At 39.6% G+C, this 17,962-nt stretch overlaps 1 protein-coding gene and 2 non-coding genes across 3 annotated transcripts; 2 read left to right on the forward strand and 1 right to left on the reverse strand.

Annotated features, from left to right (window-relative positions):
* The first annotated feature begins 7,613 nt into the window (after positions 1–7,613).
* Positions 7,614–9,713, forward strand: LOC144715260 (uncharacterized). Its single transcript, XM_078590194.1, has 2 exons — positions 7,614–8,072; positions 9,401–9,713. The coding sequence occupies exons 1-2, from the start codon at positions 7,960–7,962 to the stop codon at positions 9,606–9,608; spliced, it is 321 nt and encodes a 106-aa protein (XP_078446320.1). The 5' UTR covers positions 7,614–7,959; the 3' UTR covers positions 9,609–9,713.
* A 3,376-nt stretch (positions 9,714–13,089) lies between these two features.
* LOC144715361 (U4 spliceosomal RNA) lies at positions 13,090–13,241 on the forward strand. Its single transcript, XR_013584593.1, has one exon. It is a non-coding gene; the product is annotated as a U4 spliceosomal RNA (small nuclear RNA).
* Positions 13,242–13,771: 530 nt separating this feature from the next.
* On the reverse strand, positions 13,772–13,923 carry LOC144715362 (U4 spliceosomal RNA). The gene has a single exon (XR_013584594.1). It is a non-coding gene; the product is annotated as a U4 spliceosomal RNA (small nuclear RNA).
* Between the last annotated feature and the right edge of the window lie 4,039 nt (positions 13,924–17,962).

Here is a 17,962-nt window from a genome sequence, read left to right on the forward strand (position 1 = left end):
GCCGCCCAGGGGCCGTCCAGCCAGACCGCCAGGTCCACCCAGGGCCGCCCCGCCAAGGTCGCCCCAGGCCGCCCCTAGAGCGTCCCATGCCGACGGTCGTCGTCGGTGCTGTCTGACGTTTTGGGCTGCGCGCGCTCTGCGCGCTCTGGGTGTACTCCGCCGCACTCCGCGCACTCCGCGCACTCCGCGCACTCCGCGCGCTCCGTGTGTGGGTGTTCGCCCACGCTTGACTCTACGACCACGACATATGCATTCAACCAGGGCCGTTCAACGCCCGAAACGCCCAGCATCGCCCTCGTCCAGTGGGCCGCTCAACGCCCAAATTCACCCAGCTTCGTCATGATCAGAATTTCCCGCAACCTCTTCACGCACTACGGTGTCGAGGTACGCCTGAACTCTTTGGTGTCGAAGTGTTCCTCGTTCAGTGTTTTCTCGAGAAGTTTCCACCGCCGTTAGAATTAGATTTGGTTTGAATTTTCTAATTCTTCTCCCTCTTTCTCGAGTGTTTCCTCGCGACGCGAATTCGGATATTGATTTCAGTGCTTAGGCATCGTCGCGGTGGGGGAAGACAGTACTCCCGCTCTCGAAAGGGTCAGAGCTGCACCACCAGATTTTCATCGGTTTTAAATCTGAATCCGGCCGTGAATTTCTGTGGATTGTTTTATCCCTCACACACCCATCCTACCCTTAGCCCGTACATCCTGTCGTCCCGCCCTTCCTCGCCTACCCCGTAGTCGTCCTACGTCAACTTCTCCTTCACTTTCTAACCTCAGTCAACAAAGAATGTAAAGACAACCTAGTAGATCATGAAATTACTTTCTTCCACTCAGCCTACTAGAAGTAAGAGTAATTTTGAGATGATTTGTACAGCAATTGAATGTTTATTTGTATATCCAACCATATGGATGGACAGAGGACAAAAGGATTAAGTTAGGCTCGAATTTTCTGACCAAAAATCAAAATGGATCGATAGATATTGCAATTTAAAGTTGAAACAATCTCATCCATGCCATTTTCACTATTTGAATAACTAGCATGGTGCGAAAATTTTAGAAATCCATAAAAATTTGTAGCATGCATTAGATTATTCAAAAAATATATTTAAATTCATAAAATTATTAAAATATATATAATTTGACTTAAAAATAGTATGTCTTCCTATTTTTTATCAGAATCTTCTTCAAAATTCAAGTTATTTTCTTGGTGAATATTAGAATAGATTTAATCATTTTAAGCCTGATAAAATGCATATATAATCATTTAATTATAAATAAATATATAAAGTCATGATATTAATCTATTGATTAGTGCATTATCAATGAGATCATATTTAGTTTTATAGTTTAGTCAGATTTGATTTTGTTAACTTCCTCTGCCTATGAAATTTGGACATTTAATAAAGCCCACAGAAACACATTGATCTACTCATTGTGAGATGCAAATGATAAAGTCATACGACGAAATAATGATGCTCAAGTAAAACCATGACTTTGCGGTCACGAACATCCAAGATCCCTCTCCACCAAAATAGTCTATACTAGTTTATATGGTTAAGGATTCATCTAAGAAGGGGTTTTGAATGAGGTTTTCAAATTTTTAATTTTAATTTATTATGAGCTTATGTTTTAACATCTAATAATTAACGTAGAGGACAAATATTGTAACACATGCATTGTTATCTTGGTTTGGGAAATGACTCGGCAATATTCTTCTCAAATTCTCATTCACCAAGTACATAAATTACATTGGGGGAACCTATGGTATCAACCATGTTGACTTAGGCTTTTTTTTCACACACCCTTGTTATCTCACAAAGGTTTTTCACAATGATTGTTGCATCATCATACAATCCGTCAGCTTCAATGGCTTCCATCTTAGAATATGTACAACTCTTCACACCTTTTGCTCTATTATTGGCTCTTCTGATCTTCGCAATCAATGTCCCCTTGACCTCTGCTGTCAAGGTCTGCAGGGTAGTGAAGATAATTTTTCCTTCCTACTTTTCTTTGTCTTGATGGGCTTTTTTACTGAAGATGGAAATATTTTTCCTTTTTTTTCATGAGGAGATGAATGTCCAATTTTTCCTCTTAAATTATGATACGTTGTCCTCTCTCTAACACTATTTTTTTTTCCCTCTTCAAATGCAGGTGAGTCTACAGGGAAATCTTAATTCAAATTAATGAGATTACTATTCCAAAATGAATTACATTTTAGTTTCAACAGTTTTCATTTTTTATTGTTATCTTCAGGTCAATCTCAAGGTAAATGTTAATTCACATAATGACAATACTTTTCCAAAATGATTTAACAGTTCCTCAATAGCCAGCCTATTTGAGTATCAAAAAATTCACAACTAAAAAGTTCGACATGGCTTAGTACATTTAAGGAATAATATCTCAGTGAAACTAAAAAGGGACAATTGTTATAGAATTTATAAATTGTATTCAAGGAACAAAACTACAGGATAATTACCAAATAAAAGCCCTTTTGTTACTTTCTTTTTTATATATTAGAAAGAACGGGGTTGGAAGGAGATCAATCAGATCATAATAGATTTTCAGATGGTTGCAAACAAGATCGTAATAACAGTTGATAAATCCACAAATAATAAATCTGAAACTTAGATGTCTTATTGATGGCGCGTCACCACCGGACGTCATCGAGCCAGCAGCAGAGGAGCAGCAGGACTTCCCCGACCCAGCACCCGAGGAGCCGGCACTACCCAGCTCGCCACCGAGATGAGTCCAGCCACCACGACGAGCCGCCGCAGCAACACGGGATCCCGCATTCCGTTACTCGGCATGACGCGGACGCCGACCACCGGAGCACACCGTTACAGTCAGTTACTTTATCTTATAGTTTTCCCTTTATTCGTATTGTCGTAGCGGGAAGGGCCCATGGAGGAACCCTTTCCCCTTTTTTATGTTGGGCCTGACAAGCCTGCTTTCCTATTTTCTTGCTTATTTTCTCTCCTTTTATTTTGTGTTATGGGACTTAAGGAAGGGCCATCTTCACCCATATATAAGGGAAGAGGTGGGCTCTTCCCTTACCTTGACCTAAATTTTTGAAGAATGGCATTTTGAGAAAGAAGGGTCAGGTCGTGGAGAAGAATAGAAGAAAGAAGAAGAAGAGGAGAAAGAAGAAGAAGAAGAGAGGAAGAGGAGAAAGGAGAGGAAGGAGGAAGGAGCGCCGCCGCCGCTTCCGCGCCCGCCGCCAGCGCGCCGCGCCGCGCCGCGCGCGCCCGCGCCGCGCGCCGCGCCACGCCGCCGCCGCGCCGCCGCGCCGCCGCCGCGCGCCGCCGTCGCGCCCGTCGCTGCGTCGTCGCTGCCGCTGCTGCCGCCGCGCGCTGCGCCTACGCCGCCAGCGCCCGCCGCGCGCCGACGCGTACCGCGCGCGCGCCGCGCGCCCGCCGCGCACCAACCACGCGCCCGCTGCGGCCGCGCGCCCGCCGCCGCGCGCCGCGCGCCGCCGCCGCGCCGCTGCGTGCTCGTCACCGCGCCGCCCGCACCGCCGCCGTGCCGTCCGCGCTGCCGCCGTGCCGCCTCGTCGCCGCGCCGCGCCCGCCGCCGCTGCCGCCGCTGCCGCGCCGCTTCCGCCACGCCACCAAGCTGTCGCTCCGGGTCGCGCTAGCCGTGACCGCCGTCGTCCGACCGCGGCAACATCGCCGCCGTGCTCGCGACGTCGTCCCACCGCACTGCTCGCCGTCGACCACGCCTCCCTGCACCGCTCCGCGCCGACTGCGCGCAACCGCCCCTCCGCACCAGTCAACCTCCGGCGCACCCGACAACTCCCTCCTCCGGAACCAGTTGGTACGAAGATCCCGTCGCCAGCGCGACGAAGGTACTCTGCTTTCCCTCGCCTCTTTACGTCATTTATTTCCTTCAGTATTCTTTCGTATTGCCTCCACCGCGCTCGGGTTAGATAGGTGAGTGGGACAGATTGAGAGAACGACGAAACAAAGACGAGCGTCTTACCTGTCCGGTACGAGTCGGGACGCCCCGACGCGTGTGAGCATTCCAGTGGGAGTTACCCCATTCGACGGCGTGCGCGCCCTCGACCCACCTCGGACGACTTGGAGGGCTGGTTCGACCCAGCTTGGCGACCCCGTCCCCGCTCCGGGTTGGCTCTCATAGCTTGTCGGCGCATTGCACGTACCATCGTAGAACCATCGTCCTCGTTATCGTCATACATGTATTTCTGTTCTCCGCATATCCATCGGTTGACGTCGTGGACGTAACCCGATTAGTTAGTGATACGACACCGAGTCCCTACCCTCGGTGACGGTCGGACGCCGTTGAGACGACGTCCGACATCACTTATTTTTAAAGATTGATCTGACGTATCACAATTGAATAGTAAAAATGTATGTAATATGGTATATGCCTACTTCTAAACTCAATCTTCAGACAATTATATGTTTCAACTCAAAGATCAAACTAAAAAAACATTATAATGGATAGAAATATGTTGATAAATATAATGTCTTCTGAATATTCCATTGATGAAAATCATAACCATTTGAGCACATACTGTCATTTACTTGAATGTAAAGAGTTTACACTCCAAATTTTAAAGAAAATATATTTCAGCTCAAAGTTTGGATGGAAGTGATTTGATGGAAATGGATTAGTCTTTACGTTTAGAATAAGCTTGAGGAATATTTGACTCAGATTTACAATATTCTTATCTTCTAAACATCAAATGTAGACAATATTCTCTTATGAAATAAGAATTTTTGGAAATTGAGGAATTTATCTAGGGCTCGCAAATAAGGATTTTTAGAAAGCTCACCAGAGACCAGTAAAAAGTGGCATCCAATCTTCCAAGAAGCTTCATGCCCCTAGTTTTCGGAGGTAACTTGAGACATACACGTTAATATTTGAACTTTATGGCATTTTGATACAAACTAAAGTAACCATGACTATCATAAGTATGGATTATCCAATAGAGATTTAAAAGAAAACTAATATTTCAAATTCAATCAAAATATGGAATGGTGATGCATCAACACTTGAAAATATCAACAACTCAATCCATAGTATGAAAATAAGCCCCATCTACTAGTTGGTGGTTCATCCAATCTTTTATTTCTTTTGGTGATCTTGGTGATCTAGAGACAACCATCATTGTCATTCAAGAAAGAATGTCTTGACCAGAAACATTACTGACTCCTTGATCATCATTTATGGACTTCTTGACTGCAGTTTTTGAGGCTTAGATGTCATCACAGCCTTAGAGGATTGGAGTTTCTCCCTGTTAGAAGTCAAAGAGCTACTTAAGTTTTATCTTACAAGAAATAATATACATTGTGCTGCCACATGCATATAAATGATTTTCTTTTTCAAATCCAGTAATGAGTGAAAATGTTTTCATGTGAACATGTCCAGGAAAAACACCATATGAGTGGCTCATCCCTACAGAACATGGGATCATTACCTTATAAAATTACTTAGACACAAAAACATTGAGATGTTTTTTAAACTAAAGTGTTGGATGCAAACTTAGACAGGTGTAAAGAATATTATATATGGATTACAATGAGCTTATTTTTTATTTACATAATTATATTTGTTAAGTAATTTCTATTTATTTATTTTTCAAAAATGACTAATTTATGTTTCTGACTATATTTTTCACATAAAAGTGGACAAGCCCCAAGAGTAAATAATCTTTGAGCACCTGAGGAACCATAAAATAGGGTTAAATACATCATTTAAGGCTTCTGGTTTATAAGAAAATTTATATTTTTCCTTATGAACATAGAACATGTAACGGTCAAATTCATAGAAAACGAGTATAGAATATTTGAAAATATTAATTTCTCAGAAATTTAGAAAATATTAATCCTATTCAACCTAATTTATCCAGAATTTATAGAATACGTTTAGAATTTTGTATAAATACTTATAATTGAAAATACTAAAGAAATTATAGTTAAAATTTTGTAGCTATTACTTTGGGAGCGCTGGGTCATGTTTGATGGTGATGGATGTGAGTGGTATGGAGCGGATGAAACAGATAATGCTGCTGATTGCAACCTAGATGACTGCGGATACACGTTGACAAGCAACCGAACAAGGGCGAGTGATGGTGATTTTACCATGGCCTTTGTGATGGAGATGGATGCAGATGTGTGCCAATGAGCAGCGGATATTGAGGTGGCTTGTCTGACAGCCAAAACCTAGGCTATCGGCGATGATAATCTACAAAAAGGGACTTATGTGAGTTGGACAAAAACTAAAATCACACTAACCATGTTGTCACATCCCCAACAAGTCTAGCTGTGCCTTTGTGTATTGATCTTAATGTCACTCCTTCAATCCTACGTTATTGCAATGCAAGAACAGGCCCAACTGAGATTTGGAATGAACAAATCACTATGTTAATTGTAATTAGCAAAAAAGTCCAAATGTGCCTTTTTTCAAGGATGGGGGATCTATTTAAAGATATAAGATGGTGTATGAATAGAAGGGGGAAATATAGAACTACCCTCGAATTTTCAACCTGAAACTTCTTCTAGATCATTAGATATCATTGTTTGAAGTTCAAGAAATTTGAGCCATCCAATTTTGTCTCTCCTCTGATTTGTGTGTCAGATTGCCAGCATACTATGCAACTCTAGGAGAATAAAGTCAATAAATTGTTAAAATAAATTCAGAATAAAGTTTTCTTTATGAATTTAATGATAGGAAATCTCATTAATAACCAAAAAATCAAAAAATCAGAATATCATTCAAAAAGTTTAATAAATGCCTTAAAACATCAAAATAGATATAAATAAATATTTTTTGACTTACACAATCATTTTATTCATGAAGTTAATGTCATAAAATTCTGTTAAAATACCATAAAATCAAGAAAAATCAGGAGTTCATTGAAAAATCATTGAAAAAGATAATATTCCACACCTATCCCATCTTCCATCTCAGTTATTGAGATTTCATTTACAAATTCTGGCTTGAGATTTTGTTCTACAATTTCTCCCACGAGGCTTTTCACCTTTTCATAGAAATTTGAGGGTTTCTGATTATAGAAAATCATCACATTCTCTGGATTAGATTTTCCTGAAATCTCCTTGATTCAATTCCATGATTTATTTATTTCATTTACTTGAGGAATGTAGTTTATCTATCCTGGCCATTGAAATTGAACGCTTTGGACCAATCATATAATCTTGAAGCGCTCTATCTTGTCGCAAATATTATTTTCATCAAAATGGTTTTTTGTTCTTTGACTAGGTCATCAATGTCATAATAGGTCAGTCAACATGAAAAGTCAATATCTGATAAGCCTGACATGTTTAAAAATGTACAAGATTTTTTTAATCTATAGATGTGGAATATGCGTGTCGGTCCATGGCTGACAAGGACACTCCATTTCAATGTGTGCTCCAGTCCAAGTTTTGTTTTCCATTCTTAATGGCAGTTTAGACGGGTGAATGAATTTTTTTCCATGCAAAAGTTATAAGTCAAATATCTAACCAATTAGTATGATTACCCATGTTTATGACACAATGATTCACCAGTGATACTACCATAAGATTTGTATTTTTTCAGTATTTATCAGCAACCGAAATGTTACTGGTATAATAGGGCCCATCAGGCCAGTCCACTCAACGGGCCGATCCGATCAAACAGATCAATCAGATTAGTAGTTTCGGCCAATCGATCGTCGAACGGTTCTCTTGATCAGATCTAACGACTCGGTCCGATCTAGATCTAGTTAGTTCGATCGATTTAAAGAGTGTTAATGGAATCAAGCTTCCTTTTTTGATTGTTTATTAGTTTCAATTCAACTTTTTCTCTCGTTCTCGGGGTTCTGATTTTCAGCGCGAAGGTGTCATACTGTCAATGGAATGAACAATCTTTCAGATCGGGGAGTTCCTTGTGTTCTTCTGCGTTCCCCTTGGCAAGCGGGGGGAAGAATTTGGAGCGCAAAAGAGGGGCGGGAATTGCGGAGATGATTACGCGTTCGAATCTGGCAGAGCAACTGCGGGAGTACCAAATTCGGTCCAAGCACGATTGGGCTTCCTTCTCCTTCTTCTCCTCCACCGCCGCCACCGCTCCGTCGAAGTAATTCTCCGCGGCAACCCAATGATCGTCTTTTTTTTGTTGTTTTTTCGCTCTTGATTCCGCATCAAATCTCCGATCATCTCAATCCCGTGATCCGCTGGGTTATTCTCGCTTTAGATTGAATTTTACAGGAACAAATAAATCATTACGATGTAGTGTCGAGAAATGAATTTCTCAAAAGGATTCTCATCAAGATTTTTTGACATCCTCTATCGTTACATAGTTCATTGGTTTATCATGGCTCCGAATTTATCCTGAAAAATGCCGGTCCCTGATTTTAAATTTAGACTTCCTCAGACTTCAAATTTCCGCTATGGGAAAGAATCAGAAGAAGAAATTTAAACTGACATGAGGTCGGGCATTATTATGGAAATATTCACTGGGGTTTTTTTTGCCGTGAATTCTCATGTGTTCTTCTTCTGTAACGAAGATCTAAACTTTGAGATTCTTGTGTCTTTGTGAGAAATCCTAAATCGGAAAGATCTAACCTGACTTCGAGTCACCCAAAGGGAAAAGCCTAACCTTTCTTTTCGTCCCCAAATGACAGATGAAGCCATCAAATATGATTATTTCACCATTTCATATTTATGATCATCTCACACTCTCTCTCTTCTTCTCTATCTTCTGTTGCCAAATCATTCTCAACCTATGGCAAGCTTTGCTCTTTTCTTCTTTCTCTGGGGGTACAAACCAGGTCATCTTCGTTTTCTTTTCTATTGTAATTACAAGAAAACCCAAACTGTATTTACTGCTGAACTCCATGGCGAGTAGATACATTGTGAAATAGTATTTTCAGGTGCAGGTCATCCAGAACCTGGCATCGTCCACAGCTTGAGTGACTATGATGATTTCATCATCATCACTATAATCGTAGTCGCAGATTGACAATTATGATTTTGTTATCATCTCGTCATCTGAATGAGGTGAAGAGAGAGAGAGAGAGAGTAACTACATGTGATGACGAAACATAATCATCATCATCATTGCCACCGACATCCTACCTGTGGTAAAGAGACGATGATGATTTCATCATTGCCATCGTTATCCTGGTGAGGACGAAGGACAGGTGCAATGATGACTTATCATCATCATTATTGACAAAGAACACCAGTGTAGAAGAGAGAGAAATAGGAGAAGATAGAGCAGGAGATGGTAGTCGGGCAGAGGGAGAATTGAGAACAAAACTGAACTCAATTTTTCTACCATATTATAGGGATAGGAACTTTAAGAAAGATATATTACTATAATATTCTTACTTCTAAAAAGTGAATAAACTGGTTCTGTTTGACTCTGAGAAATGTGATGGGGCTTTGAATGGATGATTTCAGGTCGGATGTGGTGATTTCAGTGCTCTTGGAGCTGTGGATGTTTGCATTCTTGATCTTCTCGGGCATCTCGTATTATCTGGGCTACATCTGGGCATCTTTCTTTCTCTTATGTGGCGCGGTGCTCGTGTATGCAGCCATGAGAGTGGTGAAGCGGGTGAGGCAGAACCGGAAGAGCAAGAGGAGGATGCTTCTGCCCCTTTCCATGTAACCTCTGCTCCCTGGACATCTTTTTTTTTTGGTTTTTGCTCAAATATGTTATTCTCTTCCATATTTTGCCTCCCAAGATTAATAAATATCAGATATTTACTGTTTCTGTTAAATGGCTTTCTAGAGAGTGTGTGTGAATGATTGAGAGAAAGGGTGAAGGACAGATATAGTAAATATCCCATATGATTTTTTTACAGGTTCCTCCTCAGTTTTGTCACTCTCTTCCTAATTTTAATTCCCAAGGTTAACATAATATATTTCCTGTTTTTCCGACGTGGGTTTGTAAGGAGACAGAAAGTGTGAAAGAGTATGCAAAATGGTGAGATACAGACAGTGTAAAGATCCCAGAACACTTTTTTCTAAATACCTCCCATGCTTAAAAAAGATAGTATTTACTGTTATGCGACGTGGGTTTTTCAAGATAGGATATGTGACAGACTGACCGAAAGATTTTAGTTCCCAAGCAGAATTAAGTTCAGATACTGTTTCTGCAAAACGGGTCTTAGAGCTTGAGAGGCAACATATTTGATTTCACATTAATTGATTAGCGCTTAGTTTTGCCATTCTCCTACAAATTGAAGTTCGTTTCTGTGAAATGGGTCTCCAGAGATAGAGCGAGACATATTTTACATTTTGGGGTCATACATCAATTTGTCCATTCATCTTCCAATATTAGTTTACTGTTTCTGCAAAACTGTATTTAGAGATAGAGAGAGAAAGCGAGATAGATAGAGGCCCATCTTGTAATTTCTCTTTTCTTTTCTTAAAGTGCCGGCCATCTTGTAAAAATACATTTCATCTAGTGGTTATTGCTTCATCAAAAAGAGGGGGGAGGGGAGAGAGAGAGAGAGCAGCAAGAGGGGTGAAGGGAGAGAGAGAGAATGAGAGAGAGAAAGACTCAACAGAGAGCAGACGAGAGAGAGTTTAGACATAGGGGGGGAAGAGAGAGAGGGATGAAGGGAGAGAGAAAGTGAGATAGAGAAACAGAAGAGAAAGAAAGAAATAGAGGAGTGACATCCGAGAAAGCAGGAGTAAGAGAAAGGGGGACGAAATCAAGAAGGTTTTAGATACCAGACACTGGATTTCGAATATCCACACGATATCAGATACCAAGATGGAGACTGAAGGGATCAGGACGTGGCGGATATTGGATATCAAAGTGAAGGATTTAGGATATCAAAATCCACACCAAAAATTGGTATCTAGATATCAGTTTGAAGTCAAAGGACCAAATCTCCTATACAGAAAAAATAAAAATAAAAACAACAGTATAAATAGTTTAAAATGAAAATGTGTCGTGAAAGTATCAGGACAATAGATTAGGGTTTGCCCGTCCCGATACCGGTATCGGATTACGGTATCAGGACGGATGCTGTACTGGACACCGAAAATAAATTTTCGGTATCCATTTTTTTGATATCCGGATATCGGATACCGATATCGGATATCGGTTGCTACAGTACCGATATCTGATATCGGTATCCGTCTCGATGTCATCATCCGCCTTTGTCTCTCGAGTAGGATGATGATATCAGATATCGGGTGTGGATATCCGATTTCAATATCCAAGTTAAAGAGGATATTTAAAAATATAATTAAACCATAATTATTCAGCTGTTATAATGGATCAACATGGGAAAAAGGGTAATTGGGGAGCTTTTTATTGATTAAGTGGCTTGTTTAATATACACAGCTGAATCTTTTCAATTTCTTCCATATGGGATAACAGGATTCGGAGTTTAACATCAAACTTTGAATCCTTTATTGGATGATGTGTTAATATATTGAATAACAAACATATATAAGGAGCTTTAAATATAGCGACTATAGATTAAAATGTTATTGTATCATTTAATGTATAGTCCGACTCATTTAATATATACATCAGCAAATTTTATAATTTCTTCCATGTGGGATAACAGGATTCAGAGTTTAATGTAAACTCCGAATCCTGTTATCCCACATGGAAGAAAATAAAATTCTTGCACTCTACATATTAACTGAGGTTGAAAATACATCAAAAGCATACGATCGATGTACATTAGTCATTGAATTTGATGATTATATTTATTTTTTCCTGTCGATACCGGATATCGATATCCAGATACCGATATCCCACGATATCTGTCATCGATATCGGTCTAGACCTAAAGGACGGATATCGACCGATATTCGATATCAGACACTATTTCGTTTTTTCCCAGATATCGGTTGTCCGATGTCGGATATCTGACGGATATCGGTTGGACAATCACTACAATAGACAAGACGCGCCAGAATAATCAAACTTGTATGTCAACAAAGGTCAGAATGCCTATCTTAACTATTAATGGATTAAATTCAACTGCAATGTTTAATATGCCTTCTATGGCTTAATTTCATATTTAAATGTCTCATAATAAAATGATAGTTTGTTTAAACTATATATGTCAGATATCAGAAACCCAAAATCCAACACAGATATCCAGAATTTTTGTCCAACTCAGACAAATACAGAGGCTGATATCACGAGGGATAACAGAAACAGATATCCGTACTGTAGCAACAAATGTATGATACCATCATCAGATGATATCTAGATATCGGTAAAGACAGATATCAGATTTCAGATGTCCGGTACAACATCCTTCCCGATATTGTCAACCAATATCGGGCTCTAACAGGCGAAGACTAGCGCAGAGAGAGAGAGAGAGAGAGAGAGAGAGAGAGAGAGAGAGAGAGGGGGGGGGAGAGAGGGAGAGAGAGAGAGAGAGAGGGGGAGAGAGAGAGAGAGAGAGAGAGAGAGAGAGAGAGAGAGAGAGAGAGAGAGAGAGAGAGAGAGAGAGAGAGAGAGAGAGAGAGAGAGAGAGAGAGAGAGAGATAGAGAGAGAGAGAGAGAGAGAGAGAGAGAGAGAGAGAGAGAGGGAGAGAGAGAGAGAGAGAGAGAGAGAGAGAGAGAGAGAGAGAGAGAGAGAGAGAGAGAGAGAGAGAGAGAGAGGGGAGAGAGAGAGAGAGAGAGAGAGAGAGAGAGAGAGAGAGAGAGAGAGAGAGAGAGAGAGAGAGAGAGAGAGAGAGAGAGAGAGAGAGAGAGAGAGAGGGGGGGAGAGAGAGGGGGGGGGGAGAGAGAGAGAGAAGACTTGGTTTAACTTTTTTATCCAGGTAATTTCTTGTTTTTTCAATCTCCTCATTTGCTCCAAGCTGATTCAAGATGAAAGCTACTGTTTCTGCAAACTAAATGTTTGAACAGCATGGAAATCTTCTTCTTTATGCGAATTCCAAAGTATTGCAGTGAAAAGACTAACGACCATCTTTCTTATTTGGAATGGACTGGCCCGGCCCAGTAAACCGTCCGTCTTTCTTATTCGGAATGGAATGGGCCGGCCCAGTAAGACTGTCGTGGTTCACCACTTTTGTCTGTAGTTTTATTATTGTCCCATATGGAAGGATTTAGAATCAACAAACCGATAGGCAATATAAAGAATTCTTCGGCCGCCGACCAAAGTATCTTTGCGCTTGGGGCAATGACGCAGGCAGTGAGGTTTTAACCGAGTCGCGTCTATTGCTGGTTGAAAACTATTTCCAAACCCCCTCCTCGGCCCTTCACGGGGCCGTCGAGAATTTCTGGAAGGGCCCCCTCTAACCCAGGGTTAAGGCCTTACAATTGAAATCCCAAATCATGTAAAAGAAATGTATTCATAACACACATTCCATGCTCTTAAATATAGTAATGTAACAGGTTCGTAACTCTACTAGAAATAATATTCGAGCAGTAGTCGGATTTTTAAAATCGGGCATATCGGCTATAGTGTCCAATCTTAAAAACCATGTCGGAAAACATCTTTTAAGAACTCAATTTTTTGGTCGCCTTTTTCATATGAAATCGACGCCGTCATTTTCCCGAACGATGGACGGATGTCTTGAAACTTCAACAAATTATATGGGAAATTGAATTGTAGGGCTCAACGAGTACCATCCAGTGTTGAGCCTTATTAGAAAGATATGAACGGTTTTTTAACCAAATATTTTATAAACAGAGTTGTTGGGTCTCTTATAAACAGAAGTGTTATCAGTGTTGTTGGCGTTCCCTTCTTTTTTCTATCAAAGAAAGACAAGGTTTTTTTTATCACAGTTTAAATCAAATTTATAAACAAATGTTGATTGTTAACTTTGGGAATTGAATTGTAAGGCCTTAACCCTGGGTTAGAGGGGGCCCTTCCAGAAATTCTCGACGGCCCCGTGAAGGGCCGAGGAGGGGGTTTGGAAATAGTTTTCAACCAGCAATAGACGCGACTCGGTTATAACCTCACTGCCTGCGTCATTGCCCCAAGCGCAAAGATATGGTTTTCGTCCTTCAAAATCGATTAAATAGGTCAATGCGCGTCGCCATGTTTTAAACTTTTCCGTGTGGGACAATGTTGCTCCTCTTCCGTATTTCGACAAAATCAAAAAACAAATTCCGACAATTTTTAGTGTACGATGTTCCCTTCGTGAAACGGTAAAAACCGACAATTTGAGTGGCCGGAGCTCAGGCTCTCTCTCTCTTTCCCTCTCTCTCTCTCTCTCCGTGTCTCTCTGTGTCTGAGTCATCAGACCAACACGATGCCTCATAACATCGTCTTGCACAATCCTCATTTGGTTCTCTTGCAAACATGGACACATTGAACAATTCCATATCTCCATCTTTCTTTGCGCATGAGGTCCCATTTCCTGAAAGCTCCACCAAGGGTAGAATGGTAGGTCTTGGGAGGGGTGTGCATGCAGGTTTTCTGAGCACTATTGTGTGCATTTGTCACGCACACATGCCATACCAAAGGCTGGTTAATTTGTTTCATAACGTTACACTCATTTCTCTCTATTATTTAATGAAAGATACATATTTTTATCTAATAGTAGAGAATTAATATGCATGTATTTACAGGTAGTTGCATTTTTTGCCCTAATGAATGTTATGTAAACTGTGAGAATTTCCAACAGCTTAAGGAACCACTAAAGAAAAGATAAAAAATATTAAACTAGTATCTTTGACAAGAGGAAAACTGCCTTTTTTATTGTGGTCCTTGACTTCCCCCCACAAGTATAAATTTAATGACCTGTATGGAACTCAATCATCACAAGATCTCAAGAAACATATAATGGACTCGTGCCCTTATATAATAAAGGGAGAGGATAAACTACAAATCATGAAAATGCCACAATATCCGTGCCATTGGATCTTGGCATTTGTGGGTAACATGCAGGGATATCTTGTCACAATCCCCCTGAAGCTAGAGCATGTATATTGAACATTTTGAGCTTCTTGCATAGAAAATCATATGATGATCCACTCAAGCCTTTGGTAAAGATGTTGACAATCTCCTTAGATGGGATGACATGTGGCGTCCATGAAAGGCTTGGGGGGCTCATTACACAAAGTGAATGAGCTCCCCAAATGATAATAATTGTAATACATTAAGATAATCAATTATATAAGAAGAGAGACTAAGTCCATATACTATAACATGTGGTAGCATCCATGGTTCAATATTCAACTTCTACAGTAGATGGAGACAACACATTATGCTTGTTGCTACAGCTGGCAACGAGGCTTCAATTGACATTTGTATAATATCCAGAAGTAGGATTTGGATTGCCTCTATCACTAGCATAGAGAAAATCAGAATAAGCATCGTCTATAGGTGAGCATTTTGTTAAATCTAACACATAAAACTCTATAATAATGTGGATGATTTTGGCCAATTGGACAATCAAATATTCCAGCTTACCAATAGATGTTCACACTGCTGATATTTTTCAAGTAGTAACCCAAACCAGGGTTTTTCATTTCTAACTAGATGACTGATTTCCTCCTAAATATTTTTTACATAATCCTCCTAAATATGTAAACTCTATCCCAAAGAATGACTTCAAGTATGATTTATAGTATACACCCTATATCTTTTGAACCTCTAAGCAATCGAGCAAGATTTTTCCTTGCTCACAATGTTGTTCAAATCATAATAGAGGGTGAACTGATGGATATTGCATGGTTTGTGAGCCAATCACAATTCTATGTATCATTTAAGTTCATTCAAATAAATACCTCTTCATTTTTATTCTCATGTGATGTTAATAATGAAGCCCTTGAATACAAATAGCACATATTTATAGTAGGTTAATCTGAAAAAATTTACTTGTTTATTTTGCATTAAGTTGTTTATATATGTGTGTTATCTAGCTTAAAATGATTAAAATTTATTTTTTGAATGATATTTTGAATTTTATGAAATTTTAAGTTCTTTTAATGAATTTTTGACATCAAATTCGAAACTAACATAATTTTTTGAGTCAGAATATAATTTTTTCCATTTTTTTTGATATTGTATTTGCAAAGATACGATTTTTCCAAGTCAAAATGCATATTTATTTTTATCTTTTTGGGATTATATTTAATTTCATATGAATTGTGAAATATTTTTGGGAATTTTTTTCCGCAATGCCACGTGTCACTATTTGATTTGTCAAATGCATACCAACCAATGATTAAGCTTAATGATTGGTGATAACAATTCATAAATTGCAGGCTGTTGTGCCATCAAGATTTATGATATCATAATGGCATTTTAATCACAGGAGTGATGTGGCCCAATAAAAAATGAACTCTTTTTTGCAATAATTGTGATGCGGAGATCAAGGCCCAAAAATTCAAAATTTTGATTTTTTAAATATGTTGACTGGTCAAAAAGTAATGCCATGTCGTATGTGTCGGGAGACAGGTTTACATGTGTGCACGTGGCGCCAAATATCCACACCGCACAAAGTGTACACATGGCGTGCACATGTACATGTGGCGTATATGTGTATCTCTTTCATTGAGTTTAAAGGAAGTGCTGACGTGGGATTTGCTGATGTGACACCATGTTAGACGCTGATGTGACACTATAGTACTTTAGTAATATGTATATGCTAATATTAAACAATTATCCTTTTATGTTTCTCTTTTCCAGAAGCAACACATACCACAACAAGAGCCATCGATCGAGAATGACACGGGGCAATCCAAGCTAGTGACTGCATTTAATGCAACGATGAGACAAAACCCTAACGTAACGACATGACTACATTAACAAGGATGATAGATTAAATCAATACGACTAGGAGTCATGCAACTTCCAAACTTATTGGGATGAAATTTCAAACGTAGATTATTCTGTATGTCATCTATCCATCCACATTGTTAGATCTATAAATTGAGCCCCCGAAATTTGTATAAATATCTTTAAGCTCACTTTGTCCTAGAGAGGTAGACTAAAAGAAAGTGAAGTTTTGAAGGTCCATCAAGTGTGTTCTTGATGTTCTGAGTGCGTAGAGAGGGTCAATGATAACATGCTAAATGAACCTATATTTGTATACATTTTAGATGCTTTTAGTATTATTAATTTATAATTTATCATGTTATTGTTTGAGTTAACCAAATAGTTATGCATTCGCTAATAATTCCAACTTTTGCACAATATGATTATTTTTCACTAACTTCATTGACTTCTATGGAGTCAATCAGTTTGATTACTGATGAGTATTATATTGTTACAAATGTGCAGAAATTTACGGGAATTAGAAGATATCATTCTGAGAAAAATTAGAGGATTTTTGGGAGCTTAGTGATTATCAAAATGGGCTGCAAAAGATGAAACGATATTGTGGGCTTTTAAAGGAGAGATCAGAGGGGCTTGGACCACGACCTGACCTACCTATTGGGCCTGCAAACACATTACAAAAGAAACAAACTGGAAATTATCAAGCCAAAGCTCTCAACCCATGGAGAAAAAGAGGCAAAATGGCAAGAAAAGAGAATAGATAATGCCCAAAGGGGTATTTTTAGTAATTCTCACAATGTATAAATATACTTTTTCTCCCTCATTTTCCCTCATTCTGGACGTGCTCTAGCAAGTGGCTGGCCAGCAGGACAAGGCATTCTTCAGAATCCAGGTTGTTCAACCTGCTTAATGTAAGTTTATTGAAGTTTTCTCTTAATCTCGTCTCTTGTTTGCATTGAAAAACGCCTGATCCTGGAGAAAAATAAGGATCCATACTTGAGAGGAAGCATTGAGGGCTCAGTAAACTTGCATTGAGATTTTAGGATCTTAGATTTCTACCTTTTCCATCATTTCCCATCCATTTACCCTTAAAATCTATCACTTTCCCACTCTAAACACTCATTTTCTCTACTTTCTCTCTCTAAAATAGGTTTTTTTCTCTCACTAGACCTTCATCTTTATCCATAGTTACTCCCCTAAAAATTTCATAAAAAATCTTCTTCATTTGCATATCCAAATTCTATCTCAAAGTCCTTCTACACTCTCTCTTCATTTTCTCTCTCTATCTCCTAATTTCGGCCCT

This window comes from Wolffia australiana, chromosome 18 (genome assembly GCF_029677425.1).
Source record: "Wolffia australiana isolate 7733 chromosome 18, ASM2967742v1".
Taxonomy (NCBI): Eukaryota; Viridiplantae; Streptophyta; class Magnoliopsida; order Alismatales; family Araceae; genus Wolffia; species Wolffia australiana.

Bases quoted from the DNA above. Each gene is read 5' to 3' on its own strand.
- LOC144715260 (XM_078590194.1), top strand. From the start codon at position 7,960: ATGATTACGCGTTCGAATCTGGCAGAGCAACTGCGGGAGTACCAAATT. The intron at 8,073-9,400 runs GTAATTCTCCGC...GGATGATTTCAG, and splicing joins GCCGCCACCGCTCCGTCGAA to GTCGGATGTGGTGATTTCAG.